The sequence below is a fragment of the Penicillium concentricum genome, assembly GCF_028827145.1.
Source record: "Penicillium concentricum strain IBT 3081 chromosome Unknown utg000002l_segment0_segment0, whole genome shotgun sequence".
In the NCBI taxonomy this organism is placed as follows: Eukaryota; Fungi; Ascomycota; class Eurotiomycetes; order Eurotiales; family Aspergillaceae; genus Penicillium; species Penicillium concentricum.
In genome coordinates this window covers 3,171,246-3,194,163 of record NW_026622755.1, presented here as the reverse complement: position 1 = coordinate 3,194,163, position 22,918 = coordinate 3,171,246, and the positions used below count along the sequence as shown (strand labels likewise).

General features: G+C 49.7%; 12 protein-coding genes across 12 annotated transcripts; 4 read left to right on the top strand and 8 right to left on the bottom strand.

Annotated features, from left to right (window-relative positions):
• Positions 1-74: 74 nt before the first annotated feature.
• On the bottom strand, positions 75-1,025 carry psf2 (DNA replication protein PSF2; the record flags this gene model as incomplete). Its single annotated transcript, XM_056722542.1, has 3 exons — positions 75-189; positions 270-856; positions 912-1,025. 3 exons carry the CDS (start codon positions 1,023-1,025, stop codon positions 75-77), a joined length of 816 nt encoding a protein of 271 aa, XP_056578792.1.
• Positions 1,026-1,249: 224 nt separating this feature from the next.
• Positions 1,250-3,500, top strand: alg10 (dolichyl-P-Glc:Glc(2)Man(9)GlcNAc(2)-PP-dolichol alpha-1,2- glucosyltransferase; the record flags this gene model as incomplete). Its single annotated transcript, XM_056722541.1, has 3 exons — positions 1,250-2,189; positions 2,255-2,392; positions 2,455-3,500. 3 exons carry the CDS (start codon positions 1,250-1,252, stop codon positions 3,498-3,500), a joined length of 2,124 nt encoding a protein of 707 aa, XP_056578791.1.
• A 162-nt stretch (positions 3,501-3,662) lies between these two features.
• Positions 3,663-4,862, bottom strand: N7517_004810 (serine hydrolase domain-containing protein; the record flags this gene model as incomplete). Its single annotated transcript, XM_056722540.1, has 1 exon — positions 3,663-4,862. One exon carries the CDS (start codon positions 4,860-4,862, stop codon positions 3,663-3,665), a length of 1,200 nt encoding a protein of 399 aa, XP_056578790.1.
• A 317-nt stretch (positions 4,863-5,179) lies between these two features.
• On the bottom strand, positions 5,180-5,674 carry N7517_004809 (uncharacterized protein; the record flags this gene model as incomplete). The annotated part of the gene is made up of 1 exon (XM_056722539.1): positions 5,180-5,674. The coding sequence occupies one exon, from the start codon at positions 5,672-5,674 to the stop codon at positions 5,180-5,182; it is 495 nt and encodes a 164-aa protein (XP_056578789.1).
• A 1,540-nt stretch (positions 5,675-7,214) lies between these two features.
• N7517_004808 (rRNA-processing protein PWP1) lies at positions 7,215-8,863 on the bottom strand (the record flags this gene model as incomplete). The annotated part of the gene is made up of 2 exons (XM_056722538.1): positions 7,215-8,574; positions 8,628-8,863. The coding sequence occupies 2 exons, from the start codon at positions 8,861-8,863 to the stop codon at positions 7,215-7,217; spliced, it is 1,596 nt and encodes a 531-aa protein (XP_056578788.1).
• Positions 8,864-9,088: 225 nt separating this feature from the next.
• N7517_004807 (COX assembly mitochondrial protein) lies at positions 9,089-9,484 on the top strand (the record flags this gene model as incomplete). The annotated part of the gene is made up of 2 exons (XM_056722537.1): positions 9,089-9,122; positions 9,207-9,484. 2 exons carry the CDS (start codon positions 9,089-9,091, stop codon positions 9,482-9,484), a joined length of 312 nt encoding a protein of 103 aa, XP_056578787.1.
• Positions 9,485-10,014: 530 nt separating this feature from the next.
• N7517_004806 (rRNA-binding ribosome biosynthesis protein UTP23) lies at positions 10,015-11,116 on the bottom strand (the record flags this gene model as incomplete). The annotated part of the gene is made up of 3 exons (XM_056722536.1): positions 10,015-10,814; positions 10,876-10,965; positions 11,029-11,116. 3 exons carry the CDS (start codon positions 11,114-11,116, stop codon positions 10,015-10,017), a joined length of 978 nt encoding a protein of 325 aa, XP_056578786.1.
• An 844-nt stretch (positions 11,117-11,960) lies between these two features.
• N7517_004805 (PP2C family serine/threonine-protein phosphatase) lies at positions 11,961-13,214 on the bottom strand (the record flags this gene model as incomplete). Its single annotated transcript, XM_056722535.1, has 2 exons — positions 11,961-12,678; positions 12,745-13,214. The coding sequence occupies 2 exons, from the start codon at positions 13,212-13,214 to the stop codon at positions 11,961-11,963; spliced, it is 1,188 nt and encodes a 395-aa protein (XP_056578785.1).
• A 661-nt stretch (positions 13,215-13,875) lies between these two features.
• On the top strand, positions 13,876-14,088 carry N7517_004804 (uncharacterized protein; the record flags this gene model as incomplete). The annotated part of the gene is made up of 1 exon (XM_056722534.1): positions 13,876-14,088. The coding sequence occupies one exon, from the start codon at positions 13,876-13,878 to the stop codon at positions 14,086-14,088; it is 213 nt and encodes a 70-aa protein (XP_056578784.1).
• A 480-nt stretch (positions 14,089-14,568) lies between these two features.
• Positions 14,569-16,623, bottom strand: N7517_004803 (uncharacterized protein; the record flags this gene model as incomplete). Its single annotated transcript, XM_056722533.1, has 3 exons — positions 14,569-15,609; positions 15,700-15,927; positions 15,991-16,623. 3 exons carry the CDS (start codon positions 16,621-16,623, stop codon positions 14,569-14,571), a joined length of 1,902 nt encoding a protein of 633 aa, XP_056578783.1.
• A 1,165-nt stretch (positions 16,624-17,788) lies between these two features.
• On the bottom strand, positions 17,789-19,148 carry N7517_004802 (actin-related protein 2/3 complex subunit 2; the record flags this gene model as incomplete). Its single annotated transcript, XM_056722532.1, is given in 7 exon segments — positions 17,789-17,883; positions 17,934-17,982; positions 18,042-18,142; positions 18,198-18,336; positions 18,398-18,926; positions 19,016-19,094; positions 19,106-19,148. 7 exon segments carry the CDS (start codon positions 19,146-19,148, stop codon positions 17,804-17,806), a joined length of 1,020 nt encoding a protein of 339 aa, XP_056578782.1. The 3' UTR covers positions 17,789-17,803.
• Positions 19,149-19,252: 104 nt separating this feature from the next.
• N7517_004801 (snoRNA-binding rRNA-processing protein DIP2) lies at positions 19,253-22,244 on the top strand (the record flags this gene model as incomplete). The annotated part of the gene is made up of 3 exons (XM_056722531.1): positions 19,253-19,269; positions 19,328-19,579; positions 19,643-22,244. 3 exons carry the CDS (start codon positions 19,253-19,255, stop codon positions 22,242-22,244), a joined length of 2,871 nt encoding a protein of 956 aa, XP_056578781.1.
• Between the last annotated feature and the right edge of the window lie 674 nt (positions 22,245-22,918).

Genomic DNA, 22,918 nt, shown 5'->3' with positions numbered 1-22,918 from the left:
GCGTCACATATGCACCGAATAACTCCGAATAAAAGATACCCCAAAAACAGGAAAAAAAGTAGGGCTCGAAATGCTTAGAACTCCATGTAATCTTCTTCGTCATTGTCCTGGGTGCCATCATAGCCACCATTTGCTCTCTGCTCGGCCATCTGTTCACGCCGGGCCTGTTCCTTGGAGGACCCAATTCTCCTATGCGCCAGTTAGCAATGAACTTTCCCGTATCGCATATACTCGGATATGCAAGTGTACTAGAATGAGACCGAACATACCGAAGACCATCCACCACACCAGTGATAAACCCTCGCTCCTCTCCCAGCTCCATAGAACCGACACCCGTCAAAGCAACACCACCGCCACCGGTCGCTGCAGCATCCAGCACATCAACACCAGACCTCATTTTCGCCATGCGCACCTCGCGCAGGTCCTTCAGCAGTCTCCGTATCTGATCTGGGTCCACGAGATCATCGCTCGCGGCCTCAAGCAGCATATTCCCAAGCTCAACCCAGTGAAATGGTAGTGAGGGGGGATCCCGAGAAGACGTCACGGTCTGGGCTGTGTTTTGAGGGAGGAAAGGCGGCGCCGCATAGTACCGATTGCCATCTGGTGTGAACTGCGGCCGAGCAGATGGTAGGGCATCGCGGTCTAGAATGCTGGGTTGACCGGGCAGGGGAGGAGGTGGGGAGAAAGCGTTTTTGTAGTCTTGGTGTTGGGACTCGAATTCGAGGATGAGAGCTAATGGCTCTGGGTGTAGCCATGTTGGTGGGATGATGTTTGCGCGGCGTTGGCGTTTGAGGAGGAGTGCGAGCCAGAGGGGGAGTGAGGCGCGTCGGGGTGGGACGAGAGGTTCAACGGGGCCCTGGGGATAGTTAGCTTTGGGGAGTTCAGATGAAGTAGTTTGGAGGCGCATTCACTCCCAGTAATTCGAGGCCTTCTAGACGTTGGCGAGGCACAATTGTCACTGTTTCCATCTCCGCCAGGAAGGCGATCTCTGAGGCTGTAATGCCCCGAGGAAGAGGGAAAGCCATGATGTGAATAGGAAAATGAAGGCGATTTCAATTTCTCAGAGTCGCGATCTCATGGTTTTTCTTGGGATGATATAGGTCGTCTTGGTCGCGATGTTGACCGTTTGCTTCGCGTTTCTCCCGTTTCACTCGTTTTCCTTTTCTTTTTTTCCCTTATTTGACCCTCTCTTCAAATAGTCAATTGCCTTCTCTTTGAATGTCTTCACTTAATTTCAAGTCGCGTCGAGATGACAACTTCGAAACGGTCGAAACGTTTGAAACGTTTGCATCGGATGAGCTCCGCAAGCTCCGCCTGGGACCCGGTGGCCGAAGAATTGCAGAATGTCTGGCAAATTTTCATGAATGCTGCAAATGGTTATATAGACAGCATGGCTAATCCTCCAGAATCTGATCGCAGCCGGAGTGCTCGATGGTTGGTTCCCTTTTGTTTGGTCTTGATTCCTCTCTGGGTGAGTCTTGTCAACAAGGCCGTTCCAGAATCCTACCTCGACGAAGTCTTCCATGTCCCACAAGCACAAGCATACTGGGCGCATAAGTGGACGCAATGGGATCCGAAGCTTACAACACCACCGGGCCTGTATTTGTGCTCATACGTCATCTTCGCTATTGTGCTGCTGCTACGCGGGTCCCCGACAAAGCTCACTCCCGATGTCCTGCGCATGACGAACGTTGGTGCGACAACAGTTGTTTTCCCATGGAGACTACAAAAGCTGCTTGATACCTTGCAGAAGACGAAAAATACTCGGCCGCTGGGAGCGAACGTGTCTCACACCGTGTTGAACATCTGCTTGTTCCCTCCGCTGTTCTTCTTCTCCGGTCTGTACTACACAGATGTTCTTGCATTGCTGGTCGTCGTGGAGGCATACAATTGGGACCTGAAGAGAGATTTAGAAAGGGATCAGAAAACTGAGTCGGGAGAAGGTGCGAAAAGAGCGCCTAGCAATGGCATTCTGGAGACATTGGGATTCTTGGGTTTCGCGCTGGCTGCACTGGTCTTCCGACAGACCAATATCTTCTGGGTCTCGATCTTCCTAGGTGGACTTCAAGTGGTCCGCAAGATTCGCAAGTCTGCCACGCCGTGCATGTCATCGAAAGTGTCAACGATTGTGAAGCAAGGTCTGCAGAATGAGGTGTATGATCCTCTCGTTTCGGAGGCTTCCTTGGAAGGTAAATTGATCTTTTGAATATACAATATGAAGCCATGCATGAGGTCATTCTAACACAAGATACAGATTATTTCAAGACCGCTATTTCACTTGCAACTGTGGGCCTGAAGCAGCCTTTCTCTCTCCTCGTTTCTCTCATTCCTCACATCATCGTCCTTGCGGCATTTGGTGCATTTGTCCTTTGGAACAACGGAGTCGTTCTAGGTAAGAGTGACTGGTTTTATTACATGAAAAGCGACTTTTGACTGACAGCCGCCATTCAATAGGCCACAAGGAGTTCCATACCGCGGGTATCCACCTGGCTCAGATGCTCTACATCTGGCCGTATTTCACCTTCTTCTCATGGCCTCTTTTCGTCATTCCTCTGATCAACATTCTCGCCCTTAAGCCGCTCCCCAAATATCTGAACCTCGGCTTCCCGCCGAAACAGAGGAAATACCCCAAGCTAAAGGCAGCCCTGATTGTGATCCCGCTTATGCTTGCCGTGGTCCACTTCAATACCATTGTGCACCCCTTCACTCTTGCTGATAACCGACACTATGTGTTCTACGTGTTCCGTATTCTTCTGCTCCACCCAGCAGTCAAGTATGCAGCAGTCCCAGTCTACTTCCTTTGTGGATGGGCTGTGATCTCCGCTTTTGGATTCACCACCATCCAACGTCCGCCCAAAACCCTCCGAGTTCAGAGATCTGCCCCGGCTGTACCACCGACGCCGGCTCCGGCACCAGCTCCGGCTCCGGCACCAGCAGTCCAAGAGCCCAAACCCACTTCGTCCTCTGCGCGCAAGCCTGCACCGGCACACCAACAGCCGCCAAAGGGAACGAAGAAGCCCAACCGGCCCAATTACAAGAAGGTCAAGAAGCCTGAACCACCAGTGGAGACCAATAAGACCGAGCCACCAGCAGAGATTACGGATCCAAATGATCCCGCGATCCTGGCTAGAGTCCAGCAACACATCTTCACACGGCAGAGGGAATTGCTGGAGGCACCGCGCGTTAGCTTCGTCCTTGTCTGGCTGGCCGCTACCTCCCTGTCCCTCATCACAGCACCCCTCGTCGAACCCCGCTACTTCATCATTCCGTGGGTTATGTGGCGTGTGCATCTCCCTCCTCTGCCATGTCTGTTCAGGGACCGAGAGACTCGCCCTCGCACAGAGGAAGCCAAGCGCCGCGCTGACTTCATTATCAACGCACCAAAGTTCGTGGAGACGGTTTGGTTCTTGATCATTAATTTGATCACTGGATATGTCTTCCTGTACAAGGGCTTTGAGTGGCCACAGGAGCCTGGCAAGACTCAGCGCTTCATGTGGTGATCTTTTCTGCCTTTTTTATTTTAATAATCCTTTTGACCTGTCTTGGTCTTGGGGTCGCTTGTACAATAGAAATGTAAATTTGCTTGATTACTCTTCTAAGTATCCCAATAAATTATATACCAAACGAGAAAAGGGACATCCTTCCCTCTCCATCAATTATGTCTACTGCTGGCCCTTCCACACAGTATATTTATTGTAAATATCACGACGGAAGGTTTGCTTCAGCTCCGTCACCAACTTTCCATCAACCGGCAGCGCAGCCTGGATGGCCCCGATACCACATAGATTATTTTTTCGATCAATAAACCAAGCAAGCGTCAAGCCGCCACCCCAAGTCAACGTCCGCTCGCCATACCATCCATCAACATCCTCAAGCGTCACCAAACCGCCCAAACCATGGCCAACCTTCATCCCCAGATCCGTGCCAACGCGGAAAAAGACACCCATTGGACCAACAAGCGCAGCTTGGTGACCTGCCGCCGCCTCAGGGCCAAGGTGTTGCTGGAACATATCGTCGACGATATTGGCCTTGAGCAATTTGCCATCATTGGCCAAAAGCGAGCGCAGAACCTTAACGAAATCCACGCCGGGCAAGAATAACCCATGGCCACCAAAGTCACCACGGCCCCGCAAGTTCATTTCGCCCCCACCACCGAGAACGGCCATACCAACGGCACCGGGGTCATCGGGGTTGAGGTCGACGAGACGGGCTCGCAGGTCCTCACGGGTAACAGGATAGAACTGAGCATCTGAGAGACCGAGCGGGTCAAATATACGCTTCTGCATGAATTCCATCAGGGTTCCGCCCGTAACGCGCTCCACCACACGACCAGCCCAGTCAAGACCGGGCCCGTACATCCAGCTAGTGCCGGGCTGGAAGACGAGAGGGTAGCTGAACATTTCCTCGACGGAGCGAGGGTCATCATTCTCAGGATTGGCGAACTGAGCGCGCCACTTGGCGACGAGCGGGTTCATGAAGTGGTAGCAGGTGCCGGAGCTGTGTGTGAGCAGCATTTTGAGGGTGATGGGGCGAGCTGGTGGGTCGAGATGAGGACTTCCATCATCGGCAAAGCCAGTGAGAACATGTTTGGCAGCAAGCTCTGGGGCGATGGACGACAGGTCCCCGTCTAGCGTTAATAGGCCGTCTTCCACGCACTGTAGGGCGGCAATGGTTGTGAGCAATTTGGTGGCTGAGGCTATGTACAGCACGTCATCGAGCTGTTGTGGTTGCTTCTCGCCTGAGAGTAAGGTGCGCTCTCCGATTGCCTTGTTGTAGAGGAAGTGGCCTTCGGCATCGGTGGCACAGATTACAGCGCCGTTGATCTTGCCGGCGTCGATGGCGGCTTGGAAACTAGTGTCCATGTCTGAGAAAATGATACTGATACAAAGGTTCTACCTGGTTAGGAGGGGGAAGGTGTTAAATAATAAACAAATAGCTATGTGTACAAGAAGTTAGTACTCGGGGTCTCTTTTGGGTTAAGTAAAGTGGGTGCCTGGGCACTGATCGGCCGCTCCGACCGCCATGTTATCTCGGGGTTACTTGTTGTGTTGTCCCGGGGCTTGATTACGTCAAAGTGTGTATAGCCCTAAGTCAGACAGAATAAAAGAGCTCATACTACAAGAAGCAGAGCACTTCGTATTTTTTTAATCTAATGTGGTACTTTTCAACTCTACAGACATCAAAGAGCAATCGCAAGACCCAGGATTCCAGCTGCACCAGTAAGACCCATGAAAACGCCGCCAGTGACAACAGGGGCACCGCCAGTAGAGACTGAACTTGTGCTGGCATCCGAAGATGAAGACAAAGTCCTTGTGACACTAGCTGTATCAGTGGCATACGAGTTGGTGAAGGTGGGCCAGTTTTGGGTGACTGTTTGGGCGTAAGAAACGATCGCAGCCTCTTTTGTGATTTCCCACTGTTGAACGCTCTCAGGGAGGTTGCTGTACCAGGCCGGCATAGTCCCGGCATTTTCTGCAGCTAACACAGAGGACAGGAATGCAAAGTCAGACCTAAGGGAAGAGTCCCAACCTGTCGGCTCAGCGCTACTCAGCGCATCTGCAACCCACGTGGGCACCGAGGCGAGGGATTCGAGAATGGGATCAAGCGTGGGATCGTCGGAGGCAGCAGCCAATGCTGTAGTGGCGAAGAAGATAGCAAACGTCTTGTATTGCATGGCTGTGTGAGGAGCTTGGCATAGGAGGAATGTATATGGAAGGATAATTCAAATAAAGATCAGGGATGGATCGGCTTATGAGTGGATGGGAGAGAAAATGAATCAAAGGCCAAACGACACTAGAGTCTAGACATTGTGTACTAGTAGTGGTAGTTTATCATAGGCCAATAGAGAGGAAAACCAGTGTATTAGTGCTTGAAATTGAGACTAAGCTCTTACTAGTCCTTACTAGGGGCATGTATTGTTCGTTTAATTATCTAGATCAGGAATGCAAGCCCGAGCTTTGAAGCTCGGCTTTAGTGATTCTAGCTCTTTTCATACTTTAATGATCACTTTTCCCGTAAGATTGCAGGCTGTGGCTGACCTACCGGATCTAAGGATTATAACTAGGTTGCGAAGTGGAGATGATACACTACTAGACACAAGGAACGTAACCTCCTTATTTAGTACCTTGTTTTAGTGCCTTTCTAGTAATTCTCTCTCAGAGCTTTACATTTGGATTGTGGATGGAAAACGAGTACAGAAGAACGTAGTAACGTTTGCTCTTATGTCCTTTAGTGCTTCCATCACCTTTTAGACCTAGAAAAGTCGCAATGCCGCTTCGGGCACTGCATTCACTCAGTTCGCGTCATTATTTTGGTTCATAATAGCGAAAGTCTGTCCGTAGCTAACCAATAGTCGTCATCTTGAAGTGAATACGGGATGATGGAGGGTCACTTTAACATACTTCCCTTTCTGAGCGGCTACGGGGTACTAGTAGACGTAAATATGCCCAGGAGACCGTCGCCGCCGTATCGATTACAAGCCTAATCCAAACATCGATATATGCTGGAAAATATAAGGCCAAATATCACCCCCTATGGCTCCCAATGTTCAGATACAACGTACAACATATGGGGTCTGTTTTAGAATTAAGGTTGCGTTATGTGGGTCCGCTAAAAGAATGCCAACCTTGGAAGTGGGCTATTGTCACGTGGTAGCGGATTTATACATCCATATGAAGTCAAGGTATTCACCAGGCAATAATTCGGGTGCTGCAGGGTTAAATATCATAACGAGGTACTACGTCATGGTAGAGTGCATTTCAAGGTTACATCGAGGTTGGGACACTTTCCCCTTACCCCCTTACGACCAAACTCAGCGGCTTGATGGTTAATGACTATGTGCCGCTGGGAATCTATGCTATCCCCGTCCCCATCTTGGGAGCACTTTTATCCCCCTGTTCTAGTACATAATAAGAAAGGTATCCAAAATTGGTCTTGTAAGTATTGATATATATCCACTCAAAAAGTTTGACAGCCAAGATTCATGATTCGTTCTTCAAGGAACTTGCTTCATTGACATAGAACATAGACAGGATATCCTCTCAAGATAGTACTTGTATTTGTTAGTATATTTCTACGTTCCCATGAATGTCATTGGAATTGTTCTCATATTTCCAAAACTTCATAACAGACTGGTCATTAACATGCAAAACCTAACAGGAAATCTATTTTTTGGCGCATATGAAACGGAAGGATCCACGGGTATCTGTATCCACCTAGTCCTCATCCATCGACTCCCAGCCATCACCACCACGAGGCTCACCCTCATCCTCATCCTCACCCTCATCCGAATCAGACTCGTCATTATCAGCACTGATACCAACAGTGCGCTCCTGGACATCACCAGCAAGATCAGGCAGACGAGACACAAACGCACGACGGACAGCGCCGTTAGTCGAAGCATCCCAAATCTGCACATTACCCTTGCTACCAGCAACCGCCAATCGGAAGCTGACCTCCTGGTCGGGTGCGAAGGAAGTAGAGAACACCTTGCCGACCTCAAGCTTGCGCGTGACAATCAGAGTGGGTCTGTCGTTCTCGACACTCCACAGCTTGACGGTCTTATCTGTTGAGCCAGTCACCAGGAAACCGGGGATGTAGCGGTTGATGTCGAATGATGAAACGGAGGAGTCGTGTGCTTGCAGAGACCAGACGGGCTTGGACTCGGCGGGGGTGGTGGGGACATTGCGCATATCGTAACGGTAGACCATGCCGCCGTCGGTGGTCACGTAGAAGAAGTTGGTGTCGTGTGAGTCCCAGCGCACACACTCGACGTCGGCGTCGACGCCCCAGCGGGCTTGGGCATCTGGCGCACGCATATCTGCTGCCACCACGGTGCGGTCGTAACTGCCGCTGAGCAGGATGGTGGACTCGGTAGGGTGCCAGTCTAGTGAGCAGACCTTGTCCTTGTGGTTGGAGTAGGACTTGGCGCAGGTGGCGGTGTTGAGATCCCAGAGCTTGACGGTCTTATCGGCTGAGGCCGAGGCAAGCAGGTTGCGGTGCTGACGGTTGGCGGCCAGCGCCAGGACGGCATCGATGTGGTACTCGTCGTTGGCCTTGGCCTTCTTCTTTTGCTTCTTTTTCATCTTATCGGCGTCCTGGCCACCCTGTCCGAGAATAGCATTGGGGTACATGCAGTCCACAACATCCAGATCCCAGATCTCGATATCGGGCTCCATAGTTCCGATAGCCACGAAGTTTCCTTGTGTCCGACCTTCGGGGTTCTTGCCAACGGGGATATCAAGCCACTCTGTGCAAAGCGGGATGCCGGGCAACATGATGTCGTGGTGCACGTAGAGGTTGTCCGCTTTGTCTTCGTAGACGTAGACCTCCAAGTGCGCAACTTCGTCCTCTACCTTTCCGGCCAATAGAAGGTTGTCGTTGGGCATAATCTGGAGCTCCTCGCGTTCTTCATCATCCTCGTCCTCGGGGATCACAAGGTACGGGTCTTCCTCGTTGGGCTGGTGGTAGGCCAGGGATTGAACATTGCCGAACATGGTGGCCTTCTCTCCGTGCTCATCCTTCTCCTCTTTGTCGTAGTTATCCATGTCGAATTCCTTCAACACATCATCATCACTGTGAACCCGATTAGTACGAGTTGAATCCTCACTGCGCTCAACACAACTCACGCTGAATCGATGCCCTTAGCTTCGGTCTTCTCCTCAGCATCATCAACCATGGCATCGTCACCCTCATCTCCAGATCCTTCCTGGGCAGCATTCATATCGTCCTTGGCATCTTCAAGCTGCATGCGCGCAAGCTTAGATATACGGCCCATCTCGGCCTCGTCAATCTCATATTTGGTAGGGAACTGGGCAGCGACACCGCGCTTCACCCATGTCGTAGTCGTAATCATGGAAGACATTGTGAAAGTGTTGTGACAAAACTGATCACCGTCCACTTTTTTTTATCGGCGATATTTTTTTTATCGGTGTGCCTCGAGGGGCTTTCCGCCCGGCAGAATCAGGCCGATCTCCTTACCGCCCGGACGTTTTGCGGACCCGCGATGTTCGTGCTTTGCGTTGATCGTACGATTGAACTTGCAATTGTCTTTCAAGTTGTTCTGGTTTTCAGTCTAATCACCGCAATCATGCATTCTCACCTCCACACTTCTTACAATGCCAGTATGTCGAGTTCACCTACCTGGAAGATCCATCTAGCCGCCCCATTCCACTTGATAATTGCCGTTACTGACTGATATCACACAGATTGCGAAGAGATCATGACTGCTCTGGATGAGTGTCACGCCAAGGGATTCCTGCACAAAGTCATTGGAAGCTGCAACGATATCAAGCGTGACGTGAACAAATGCCTCTCCGCAGAGCGATACGAGCGGGCAAAGCGCAACCGAGACGATGCGCGCAGCAACCGCCGGCGTGTCGAGGAGATCTGGGCCAAGGAGCGCGAGCTTGATCAAGGGCCTGCTCCGGCTACTGCAGCGGCCAATGTCGCAGCGGCCGCCAGTACTAGTGCTACGAAGCAATAGACTGTGTTGGGAGATGAGCATATGCCATCACGTTTGGGACTGGAGTTTGGAGTGTGCTTCTTATGGCTATTCTTTGATTTGACTGATACCTGAAAAGACAGCACCGCTGCGTGGTATTAGTGGCAGCATTCCGCATGGGCTCTAGATTACAACTCGACTGGGATATATTCTCAGCGGAATGCACGGGGACAAGCAAACCGAGCCCAAACTATCTCCTCTCATTTATGGGGAAGAAGACTTGTACGATATCTGAACATGTAAATATACATATAGCCAACTGGCTTTCGCTCTGTCTTCTGTCCCGTTTTATTTGGCACCTATGCCATACATGCCATACACTTAATCTACGATATACTGGGGATTATAGGATCTCTTGAATGATATCAGATGTACATTACTATTATGTACATCAGCTGAACTTTTAGATATAACCCATCCGATCTGAACGCCGCACCCTAGGAGTGAAATAAGGTTGAGAATGCATGCAATGATAACCAGCATCATGAGTCGCCTATGCCGTAAAGATTCAATCAAGCGTCAACCTCCATGGCCTCGTTAGGCTCGGCGGTCTCCTCGTAGTCTTCACGAGGACCCTTAGCATGACGACGCTTCCTCTTAGGCTTGGGCGCAGCAGACTCATCGCCATCATTTTGCTCAGTAGCATCCGCAACAACCTCCTTCGGGGCATCCTTATTCTTCTTCGGTGCAGGCGCATCAGTCTTCTTCTTAGCCTTTTTCACACTGAGAGGATTAGGCGCCTTGACCTTAGGACCGCGCTTCTTCTTGGGTTCCTCCTCATCAGCACTCTCACCATCAGCCTCGCCGTCTCTCTTGCGCTTGCCCAACATGGGATCAACATCCAATCCAGCGCGGAACTTGCCACGCTCATGACCATCCCGCACCATCTCGGACGGGCTGCTCATGGGCTCGAGGACCATCACCGAGCGCTTGACGTAGATGATAGGCACACCGGGAATAGAGCGGGCACCGGAGCGCAATGCGCGAGAACGGCGCATAGCTTCCTCTTCTTTACGATCCTCCTCTGTCTTCCGTCTGCGGGGCTGGTTCTCGCTATTGTTTGTCTTTCTCAAGATTGGATCCGCGCACGCGAGAATGTAGTGCTCCTTATTCTTCTTTGAGTCTGCGTTGGGTGAAAGCAGCGAGAGGAGGCACTCGATTTCGTCGATAGGCGTGGAGTCCGCGTTGTGCGAGCAGTGGCGGAGCGGGAGTTCTGTGGGAGGGGGAAGGAAGAGAGGTCGGTATGGCTTTTCGGTTTTGGGATTGATGGGTTGTGCGGCCATGATAGCGGCGAGCGAGCACTTTGTCAATACTGCGAGATGGTTAGTTGGGATGTGTCTTGGCGGGAACTTTTGGTGTTCGGTGCGACTCACGAGGCTTGACCTTGCCTTGGACTGTTCGCTCAAGTGCAGGAATTAGCTCCATCTTGAAAGAGTCGGTGGCGCGAAGGAAATTCGAGTCAACTGTTTGAGCGCAAGTCAGTACTGGACATCGGACATTAGAGCAATGCATTGAATGGAACATACCCAGGACCTGGTAGGCCTCTCGGAAACCGAAAGTGAGCTCATACTGGTGCATAAGCTTGCGATACTTCTTTGAACGTTTGGCCCTCATTGTGAATGATGAATGTCAAGTATTTGAGGATTGAATGCAGCAAAAGTCATGAGCTTCTAAGTCGACCGAAACTTTTTTCATTCTGCCGGGCGGAAGCGGCGGTGGTATGGTCTGTGCTGAGGATGAGGTACCCAGTACTTTGTCCAAGTGGGGCATCTAGCCTTGAGATTAAGTACCCTATACTTTGCATTTGCTGATCTCCACAGACTTGAAATGAGAAATAAAACAGCATACGATGTATTGAGTCAAAGAGATATTATTATTTGTTCTGTTTAGATCGAAGATGATTATTAAACGATGGACAGACAAGCCACATCGCGCCAGTAATGGAATCTATCATAGGTGAATGCATAAGGGAAGGGGTCTCAAATGTGGTAAAGGAGATATTTGCTATAGGTAGGATCACCAGTTTAACAGGGTGGCATCAGGTCTTCGGGGTGTTGGCAAACCCCCGATGCACAGTCTCCGCTGGCCATATAGTTGTCTGAGCCGATGAAAGATACCAACGGATGGGAATATGATGACTAGGCGAGGCTAAGCAATCAAGCCTCACGCTGGAAGACTGGGGGATATGAGTTCCCGGGGATGAGTGTTTGACTGCAGTGCATGTCTGAGTCCTGATTCAACACTTGCAAGGCATAATAGCTGCACAATAGCAAGGTGGTTGGACAAGCTTTTGGCGGTATGTATGAGCATCTAGCATTGATGCTAGGGGAAATGAAAGCCTGCCTTGCGGTCCGAGGTGTGGTATCAATGAAAACTGGCGCATGTCCGAGGGTAGCGTGGAATTCAAGATCCGGTGGAAATTTGTGAAAGAAAGTCTCGTAAAACCGATAGCTGCCTCTCATCCATCGCTTTTCTTGCAGGATGCGACGACGACGGAGATATCGTCCATTTTGCCTCCTTCAATAGCCAGACCCTCTTCCACAGCCTTCTCCATGAAGGGACTCTCTGCAAAGGGATCCTGGGCAATCGTCAGAGCAGCATTAAGCAGTTCCCGGGCGACATAGACATTGCGGTCATCAGCCAGATGAGGGTGCCGCGCAGCATCCTTCGGAGCCACGCGCCCTTCCTCCCATGTGCCAATACTATCCATAACGACTTTCAGGACCTCATGTTCCCAGAGGTTATCCATGACGCCATCCGAGAGCGCGAGGACGACGTCGTCTTCCTGCACCGCAATCTTAGACAAAACTGCATCTTTCCGGGGTGTGTCGATACTGTTTGTGCCAAGCTGCATGGGACAATCGAACCAATGCCACTGCTCCGCAGTGCGGAAAAGGACTTTGTTCTCGCTCGGTCGAATTACGAGGATCTTACAATCGCCCAGGTTTGTAACGTACAGCAATGGCTTCTGCGTGCCGTCATTCTCCTTGGTCCAGTGTAGTATGGCAGTGGCGGAGGTCGTGGTGCCGAGCCACTCGGTAGGAGACGTGGTTGCTTGCAGGGTCTCCTCGTATGCATACTGCAGGTATCCAACCGGGTCGAGGGTGGGCATGCGGTGGTCGACGTGCTTTTCGACCTCGAGGGCCCAGAAATGTAATAGGAGTCTAGACCAGAGTCTGTATGAGAAATGAAAAAGTCAGCGATCGTGCGCATAGGATACAAATTGAGACGAGAGAACTCACGCAGCATGACCACGAGGTTTCGTAGCCCAGGCGCCTACGCCATCGTCGACGCCTATGAAGTTCTCCGCAACGATGATCGCATCGTCTCCATTATTCAAGCCACGGACTAGCTCGCCCTTGACGGATAATCTCTTATCCTGGCTAAGTCCGTGTGTCGTCAAAGGATCCGAGAAGGATGAAGAGGGTGGGGACAGAAAAGGTGGAGGGAAGGGTCGTGAGGGTCGTTTGGCACATAAAGCGTAGCCAGTGTCGAATCGAAAGGGCGATTTGGGGGAACCGAATGGCTGATCAGGGACGGGAGTGGTGATGCCGTAGGAGGGCCACACTGCCGCGTGATATGGCCGTGCCGTGCTCGGTTGTCGGAGGCGGGCAATCTGGATCGGGGTCTGATTTATGCTTATGTTCGCGATCCACTTGCTAATGGACGTCCATGATGATGATAATGAATGTGACACTGCCTTGGTCACCATCCCTACCTTGGCTCTCTGTGCGCCAAGATGGGCTCAGCGAATTTCTGGGGCATTAAGGCATGAAAAGTGAAAAATGAAGAGATAGAACAGCAGAAGACAGCAGAAAACGATTGTTGACTCAGACCTGAACTTGGAGGCACAGAGAAGAAAAATGCGACTCACCGGTGAAGGCCGAGAATGTCTCGAAGATATCACTGGTCTGCGCCGCCGACTGTACCTTACACTACGGAGTATCTCTGAGAATATGAAAATCGTGAAATTTCGGCATTCTTGATATTTATTTTGTTACTTATTTCTTTATTTCTGTTAAATTTGTTAGATTTGTCCATCTATCTTTTTTTTATTTTATAAAAAGAGCAGTCGATACAAAACCCCTGCGACTCTTAGGGCTACCTACGTTTACTTATCTATATCCCTGCCGATTCAATGAGCCTCTTCTCTATATCGCCGATATTTCCCTCTGAATGACAGCTCATCATTTCACTTTATTTACACATATGTTCCAGAAGAAAAATGAGAGTGTTTAAAATCTACCCAGTAGAACACTTCCGAAGACAATACCCAGCCAAGTCAACGAGATGCAATATATCCTCAAAATGGACTACAAAACCGACTCGTTAGCAAGGAGTCCAAAGACTAGGATTTGACCTATATGTTCACCATGGTCAACGGGGAAGAAGTGAAAACAATACTAGCCAGCCTGGCACCAATCGCCGAGCTCGCCGAAACTGGGGAATACTTCAAAATACCCGAAGATACCGGCGAAGATGATCTCCTTATCAATGCTGGGGTTGGGATTTCAAGAAACCGGGTGATCCAAATTGTATCACTTATGATTTTCTGGAGGTGCAGCCGTCTGTTCTGCTGTTGCTGAGGTTGGATAGTATGGGATGGACGAGTCTGTACGGAACATTAGGTATCATCTGGGGTTGAATTATTCCATTTCGAGACTCGATATGTAGACCTCTCGTGGTGGCTTCATCAAATAAATGACATGGCTCATGATCAGTATTCAATATCTGTCAAATGATGTTATTCACCCTTTGGGTTCCTCCCATTATTTCCCTTCGATGATTTCTCCTCGATCACTTGCCCGGAATTGACTGACCTTTCCTCCTTTTCGTTTTCGCTTTCTTTGGTCGTTTTCGTTTTCCTTTTTCTCTCCCTTTTTTTTGTTTTTGTTTTGGATGATGTCCATCAAACTTGGATGTACAGAATGTCCACTCTGGGAATCCTTGATCCATTTGAATTATGATTGTAGTTCATGAACCGAACTGGGAATTGCAAATCATAAATCGTAGTCGTAGTTGTAGTCGTAATCGTAAGTCGTGGTCGAAGTCACAGGACTGCGATCTTAGAGGCTGGCCTGAGACTCTTCCCGGAGAGCCATATCTCTTTCCGTGGAGATCAACAGAGAAAATAGTTCGAAAGCTTGGTCCAACTCAATGGTAATATCAGCAGTCTCAGCATCACGTCTGAGCTCAGACAAACCATGAAAGAACATGCGAGCAGTGGTGGTAGCAGTAGCAGCGAAAGTAGGTCCATTGCGTCTGTGGGCAAGACCACGCTTGGTCGCCATGATGCGTACATGTCGCTCCGCACAGCGACAGGCGCGCTCCACCTCTTCGGTACACTGTGAGGAACATGAACAAATGGAGTTGCAAATGCATTTTTGTTGCCTAATCAGGTGGTAAAGGCCAGGGGCGGACTCCTTCTTGCGTTCTTCTCCGATGGTTGTGCCCATTTTCTGGGCGATATGAGCCAAGCGGTAATCCCTCACAATGTTTGTGTCCCAGACAGCCATACCCACATTCTCTGGGAGAATCCAGGGAAGCCCCTCAAATGGAATGTCGTCAGGTGGCATAGTCACTGGAGTCATGGTGAGATACTTCTCCGACATTGTTGTCATGGTCTCTGCTGGGATGAAATTGAAGAATGGAATGACTTCTTTCCATTTCTCGCCGTAAGATCCGTGTCGGTAAGAGACAGTTTTCATCGCAAACGGGCGATATCCGAGGGGGTCAAAGCAGGGGGCCTCTGGCTTGTTTTTCTTTGTGATGACCTGATCGAGGTATCCTTGCTGGAAGTGGGCAATGACGTCTTTTCGAAGGATTGCGCAAATCTCTGGAGAGTCCAGCACGTCCTTGAACGCGAGAACGATGCGGTAGAGATGATCTGCCTCTGGCATGAGGAATGGAAGCTCGATTCGCAATGCACTAGTGTCGACTCGGTAGGAACCGCAAAGCTCAATGCTGGCCAGCTCAATGGTAACCCGGGCATAGAGGGTATAATAGAGGTTCTCGACAGTGTCAATCAGCACGGCCATCTTCTGGGTGCGCACGTTCTGCTCGCTGCGTTTGATCCAGTATGGTAGACCGGTCTCGGATTCGTCGTTCTAAGAGCAGAATATCGGTGTTAGTGGTTGTATCGAAGCAGCAAGAGATGGAAGGATGAGAAAAGAGTAAAGTTGTGAGCTCAAGCATACCTCAGCGCCGTAGTACAAGATGATTATCTCCATGATCTTTGACATAGTGTACAATTTGCCAAAGATGCGCACGATGACACCGAGGTGAATGGATTCCTCAACAGGGTCCATGTTCTCGGGGGCCACAACCTTAGTTGGAGTCGTGGGGGAGGGCATAGATGGAACCATGACCCATTCATCGCTGCTCACAGTGTAGAGACGGAGGCAGCCCCGGCCGCTAGATGCGAGCTATCACAGGTCAGGGTCCGCTCTTTCAAAAGTGAAACTAATGTATGGAGCCAAGTCACTTACCAATGCCTCAGAAAATCCTGATCTGCCAGATGAGCTAGATTGCAAGGGCATTTTTGGCTCAGAACCAGTCGTGTTTGAAGTGGACGAGATGAGCGAAGGCATGGTCGAATTGCTGGAAACTTCAACCCGCCGGGGGTTGTTGGCAGTATGAGAAAGCAGGGACAATGCTTCCTCCACAATTGACTGGCAGTATCTGAAGAAACGTTCCTTCAACTGTTCGATCTCTTCATATGGAGGGTCCTCTCCATCCTTGACACGCGCACAGGCATTCTCCATCATGGCCTTGGTGGCCTGGGCATAAGCATCAATACAGTCATTACCCCGTTGGAAAAATAAATCGACGTCCTCTCCTGATTGCAGAGCATTCAGGCGAGCCTGAGAAATGGTCGAAGCCATTGTCACAGGGTCAAGATTGGAATCGGACGCCACAGTTGGTAGAGGAGTTGGGGGGAACATGGTCATGACTGTTGGTAGAGGAATTGGGAGCATGGATTCAGAATACAGGCTGGAACTGTTTGACACAGGACGCTTGTAAACAAGTAGGGTAGTCTCATGGGGGATCTCTGGTTCACGTGGTTGCGTCTTTCGTAGTTTGGAGAGAGAAGCTCCCCATAGACCTTTCTTAGGAGCCATAGTGTCGTTTGAGCATTCACAACGTTGGAGTACCGCAAAGAAAAGAAATGATTGAAAGAAAGAAGAAGAAACGATAAACTTGGTATTTATATTTGTTAGACTACATAGTATTTCAGCTTATTACGTCCATCCACTCTCGGCGTCCAACTGAGGTATAAAGAGCTTCATGGCAGGTGCGAGGCAGAAGGGATGGTTTCGCTCCTTCCATATCATGTGCCAATACATACCTACATGTAGGTAGGCGCACTGAAGCGGCTGGGAATTTGCTTCGCGTGATTGGCCTAGAGAAGAACAATGAATAGACATTAATAACATGGACATGAAAAACTCCGCACCTCTACCACCTCTACCCGAGTAGGCGGGTGAAATGATCCGCTAGTTCAGTCCTACACCTATAATATTGCTTGATTAGTTAAGGCATGGCTATACCTAGGTACCTCCAGGGCTACATATATAGGAATTGAAACTATAATAGGATAACATGAACGAAATTAGGGGATAGCTTGTAAGCTTTATATATGATTTAATTGCTCCGCTTCGCTCCGCAGTTATGCTTAGTCTACCTATGTAACTATAGAATTCTTTGCTATAAGGTACTATAAGTTATGTGCTTTATGATATTCCTTATCAATAATACTATATAGTAGGTTATATTATGTTTCCTACGTATGTTCTAAGGTTACAAATTTAAGCGGCTGGTGATCTCCTTTGCGTACTTGGAGGGCGTAAACGGATTAAAAAGAGATTATATGTGAGTAAATTGAAGCAGCTGGGAATCCTTTGGCGTGGTTGACAAGGCGCAAATAGAGAAAAGAAATTCAGGGATGTCAGGTGGATAGATCCTCAAATAGGTATGTCCAATGTTTGAATATATCAAAGCTTTGCTCAGAAACTATTTAGCTTATCAACCATAGTCTTTAAAAGGCTTAGCCTCAACTACATTGTATCATTTGCTATGGCCTCGAGTGATTTGCTTCAACTCTCGAGTGATGCTACTGTAAATAATATGTCTATAGTTCAAGAGGTCTAGCGATTGAGAAGTAGGGATGTATGGCTCGGTTGCTTAAGCTAGGTTGAAGGTTTAACACTACAATGTGCTGCTAGGTAGCATCTGAACAAAGAAAATGTGTATAAACAATAGACTCGAATTGGCTGATACAAACAAAGAAATTTCGAAGCTCTAACCCTGCACTCGGAACGTGCGACCACTAGCAGTCTTGCGCTCACGTTCTTCATTTTCCGGTCGAGCTCGGTTAAGCACTGTTGTGGGTTAGCGGTAAATATGCTTTCTTTGATTGGATGATACGTACCCTGAAGGAAGTCTGCTGTTCTCTTCCTCATTCGAGTGTGGATGTAGGCCTGCGAGAAATGGTTAATCATCAATTACAATCTAAACAAGACCGAGAGAGACCGCATACCTTTGAGGCTTTGATGTGGTAGTGGAAATAATCACGGAAGGTCTGGATGTGAGAAATGTTTTCATAACGACGCTGCGGGGTCAGGTGTCGAGGGAACAGAACTGCAAGCCGAGTCAGTACTAAAATGGAGATCGAGGGCACATCGTGCATTCATACCAAAGGTGACATAGCTAACTTCGCCTCCAGTGGCATTCAAACCAGGCACATTTGCTAGCTCAAGGGGAGGGTCGTTACGGAACAGGACTTGAGGGGCATTCTGAAGCGTCAAGACACGTCGCCGGGCGTCGACGAATTCCTATATTCTGTTAGTAAGAGTCCCTCACGAATCCATAGACCAATTGTGGCAATTTACGAACCTGTAGGAAGACCTTGCCAAAGATCCGGTCTGTCTCTTCGCGGAACACGGTGCTGAAGATCACTGTGACTCGGTCCCAGTTGGCTTTGATATAGATGGCCTCCTCTTCGCGATAGTGAATCGCCATAACTTCACCGCCCTCCTGGATACCCTGTGGCGCTGACTCTGAGGTGTATCTGGAAGCCTCCTCGGCAAGCTTGTTGAATTCGTCGAATGCTTTCTCGAAAGGAGCAGCCATTGCGTTCCGTTTCAGGAGAGCAAGCTTCATAATCAGGTCATTCCGGGCCTCCTCCTCCGCGGGCAGGTTTTCGAGATCGATTTGTACAGAAAAGTCATAGCCCGGCTCCGGAGACACAATGTATGGACCGTATTCTCTCTCCAACACCTCCTGGGCTCCGTACTGAACCAGTTCCTTGTAGCATTTCACATTGATCGAGATGAGGATCTTGGTCTTAGACTCGGGAGTTGAGAGGTGGAATGTCACGCCGTCGAAGTCGGAGACCACTTGGTCAATGGAGACGGGGGTTGCTCTGAGTTCAGCTTGTTAGCCGGATGCCTGATTCGGGGTGATGTGTATAGAATGCGCGGGGTCGCAGTGCTGGGGAGGAACAAAACATACCCAGAAAAGCGCTCCGTCAGGAGCGACTGGATCAAAGCATTCTGGTAATCTAAGAGAAGCATGACGGGCAGGACAATGGCTGGTATTCACAATGCAGTTGGATGGCTGTTGTGAGGTTGCCCGTGATCGTCATGGGCGGTGGGGGGGAGCCGGAGAGGTCGCTGTCGCCGCCCGTATTAATTTTATCCTATCGATAGCAATCGGAGATTCCAAAAATTTTCCCATCCACCCTCAACGATGGTGAAATCATACTTGTACGTGCGATTTTTTGTGATTTGGAACCCTCTGATCTAAGCGCTAACCTTTATACAGTAAATTCGAGCATTCGAATACATTCGGGCTCGTCGCCTCGGCGTCTTCGAATGCGGTTTGGGCCAAAGATGACCAGATCGGCGTTGCACGCCAGACTGGCGCCGGAAGAGCCATTGTCGGCGCAGGTGAGGAAGTTCTGTGCTGGGATGTGAAGAAGGGAGAACTTCTTGGAAGATGGCGCGATTCTGCCTGCAGAGCGCAGGTCAGTGTGGTCACTCAGAGCATGACAGATGAAGATATCTTCGCAGTTGGGTGAGTGTTCTCCGGTGTGTCCTAGTCGAATGAGTTTTCTCTAACTATAATATCCCTTCTCAGCTACGAGGATGGAAGTATTCGCCTTTGGGATTCGCGCACAGCCACCGTTATTATTTCTTTCAACGGTCATAAATCTGCCGTCACCAAACTGGCCTTCGACAACGCAGGCGTGCGCCTCGCCAGTGGTTCGAAAGATACCGATATCATCGTCTGGGATTTGATCACTGAGACCGGTCTTTTCAGACTTCGCGGACACACCGATCAGATCACATCGCTACATTTCCTATTCCCTTCGCCCGAATTGCTCACTGCTTCCGGATTGAGTGAACACTCGGGATTCCTATTGACCACCGGAAAGGATGCATTGATCAAAGTCTGGGATCTGGCCTCTCAGCACTGCATTGAAACACATGTGGCACAATCAAATGGCGAGTGCTGGAGCTTGGGTCTTTCACCCGACCAGGGCGGATGTATTACAGCCGGCAATGATGGTGAACTTCGGGTCTGGTCGATTGACGAGGCGGCTATGATGGAGATTTCCAGGGAGAAGGTGGGCGCGGATGGTCGCCGAATTCTCACAGAACGAGGAACTTTCTACCGACATGGCAAGGACCGCACAATCGGCATCCGATTCCACCCCCGCTCAGACTATGTTGCATTCCACGGTTCCGACAAGTCGGTCGAGGTTTGGCGCATTCGCTCTCAGTCCGAGGTACAAAAGAGTATGGCCCGTAAGAAGAAGAGAAGAAAGGAGAAGGAGGCTCGCACCGAGGAAAACGGACCGGAAGAGGATAACGACAAGCCCGAAGATGTATCCGCCGCTCCTATATCGGAAGTCTTCGTCCAACATGTTATCGTGCGAACTGGTGGAAAGGTTCGTTCCTTTGACTGGATGACCAACAAGTCAAGTGGATTGAACCTCCTGGCCGCAACAACAAACAACCAGCTTGAGGCCTACAATATTGTGCCAGCAAACAAGAAGAACGTCGACAGCGAGGATCCCGACTACACTAGGAGCTTGGCAGTGGACATTCCTGGTCATCGAACAGATATCCGGTCGATTGCATTGAGCTCCGACGACCGAATGCTTGCCTCTGCTTCGAATGGCACCCTCAAGATTTGGAACGTTCGCACCGAAAGTTGTCTACGAACACTCGAGTGTGGATATTCCCTGTGTTCCGCATTCCTTCCTGGTGATAAGATTGTGGTTGTTGGTAACAAGAACGGAGAACTCGAGGTGTTTGATATTGCATCCTCAACCTTGCTCGACACTATCAAAGCCCACGACGGACCCGTGTGGTCACTCCAGGTGCACCCAGATGGCAAGTCTATGGTCAGTGGAAGCGCAGACAAGACAGCCAAGTTCTGGAACTTCCAGGTTGTCCAGGAGGAAATCCCGGGAACCAAACGTACCACTCCCCGCCTCAAGCTGGTACACACAAGAACCCTGAAAGTCAACGATGATATCCTCAACCTTCGCTTCTCTCCGGATTCTCGACTTCTGGCTGTTTCTCTCTTAGACAACACCGTGAAGGTCTTCTTCGTCGACTCGCTGAAGCTATTCCTCAACCTTTACGGACACAAGCTTCCTGTTTTGAGCATGGATATTTCCCACGACAGCAAACTAATTGTCACTTGCTCGGCTGATAAGACCGTTCGTCTCTGGGGATTGGACTTTGGTGACTGTCACAAGGCCTTCTTGGCTCACGAGGACAGTATCATGGCAGTGGCATTCGTTCCTCACAACAAGGATGGAAACGGCCACAACTTCTTCAGTGCAAGCAAGGACCGTAACATCAAATACTGGGATGGTGACAAGTTCGAGCAAATCCAGCGTCTCGTTGGTCACCACGGTGAGATCTGGGCACTCGCCATGAGTCACACTGGTGACTTCATTGTCAGTGCTAGTCACGACAAGAGTATCCGCATCTGGCAACAAACAGACGAGCCGTTGTTCCTAGAGGAAGAGCGTGAGAAGGAGATGGAAGAGGCTTACGACAGCACCCTCACCGCATCTCTTGAGCAGGAGGAGGACGGTGAAGATGGCGAGAAGGCCGAGGCCGTCGATGCTGGCAAGCAGACGACTGGTACTCTCATGGCCGGAGAAAAGATCATGGAAGCTCTGGAACTAGGCCTCGAGGATCTCGAAGTCGTACGCGACTGGCGCAAGGTCAAGGCCGCCAACCCCAACGCCGCCGGGCCCGATCGTAACCCAGTCTACCTGGCTCTCAACAACGTCTCCGCCGAGCAGCACGTTCTGAACACCGTCCAGAGGATCCCCGCAGCTGCCCTCCAGGACGCTCTCTTGGTTCTGCCATTCTCCAAACTCTCCGCTCTCTTCACCTTTCTCAACATCTGGGCTGATCGCGAATGGAACGTGCCCCTCACCTGCCGCGTGTTGTTCTTCATCCTGAAAACCCACCACCGCCAGATTGTTGCCAGCAAGATGATGCGTCCTATGCTCGATAGTATTCGGGTATCGCTTCGTCGTGTCCTTGCCCGTCAGAAGGACGAGATGGGCTTCAACCTTTCCGCGCTGCAGTTCATCGGCAACCAGATCCGCGAGCAGGGTACCACAGATTACGTTGATGAGGAGACTTGGGAGGAGCAGCAGACATCTAAGGGCACTGGCAAGAAGCGCCAGTTTGTTAGCGTTGCCTGAGTTTAGGATTTGTGTACAAGCATGTCTATTGGCGTTGTGATCATTTTCGACCTTGTTACCTTGGAGGTCTTCTCTGTCTGTGTTCCATATAAAAGTTTTATATCCTTGGGAGTTGAAAGAGAATATAAGGGATGTATGATAGTTCAATTTCGAAGTAAATAGAATCATTTCCCTGGGATAATTGTCTACTGAATTTTCATAAACCCAAGTGTATCAAGATAATTCAAAGTAATGGAATAATTCATTCAATTGATCTAGCTATTATATTCTCCCACACTAACAATCCAAGCAGTCGATAATATCGAAAAAGAATCCAGAATCTGCATTGCAAAAGAGACATCATTAGCGATTTACTCCAAGCAACGACACGTTGATTTTTCCAAGATCAGAACCAAGAAAAGAAACAACAAGCATCCAAGACTCTACTCAGGAGAACCATTGTAAGCATCGACGACAGGGATTTAGTCCCTGCCATACCTCTTCCGGCTCTTCCTATTAAATATTCCGGTTCTAATGCGAATCTCATCATGATAGAGTCTGTTTGGTGCGATGCTTTTGTTTCTTCACTGGTCCTGTCAGGGGAGTTTAGTATCACATACCTATTAGTGAGTTCTTCCAGCATGGACCAAAGATCAATCTCATTTATTGGTTTCGGTCCATGCTGGACTTTTTGG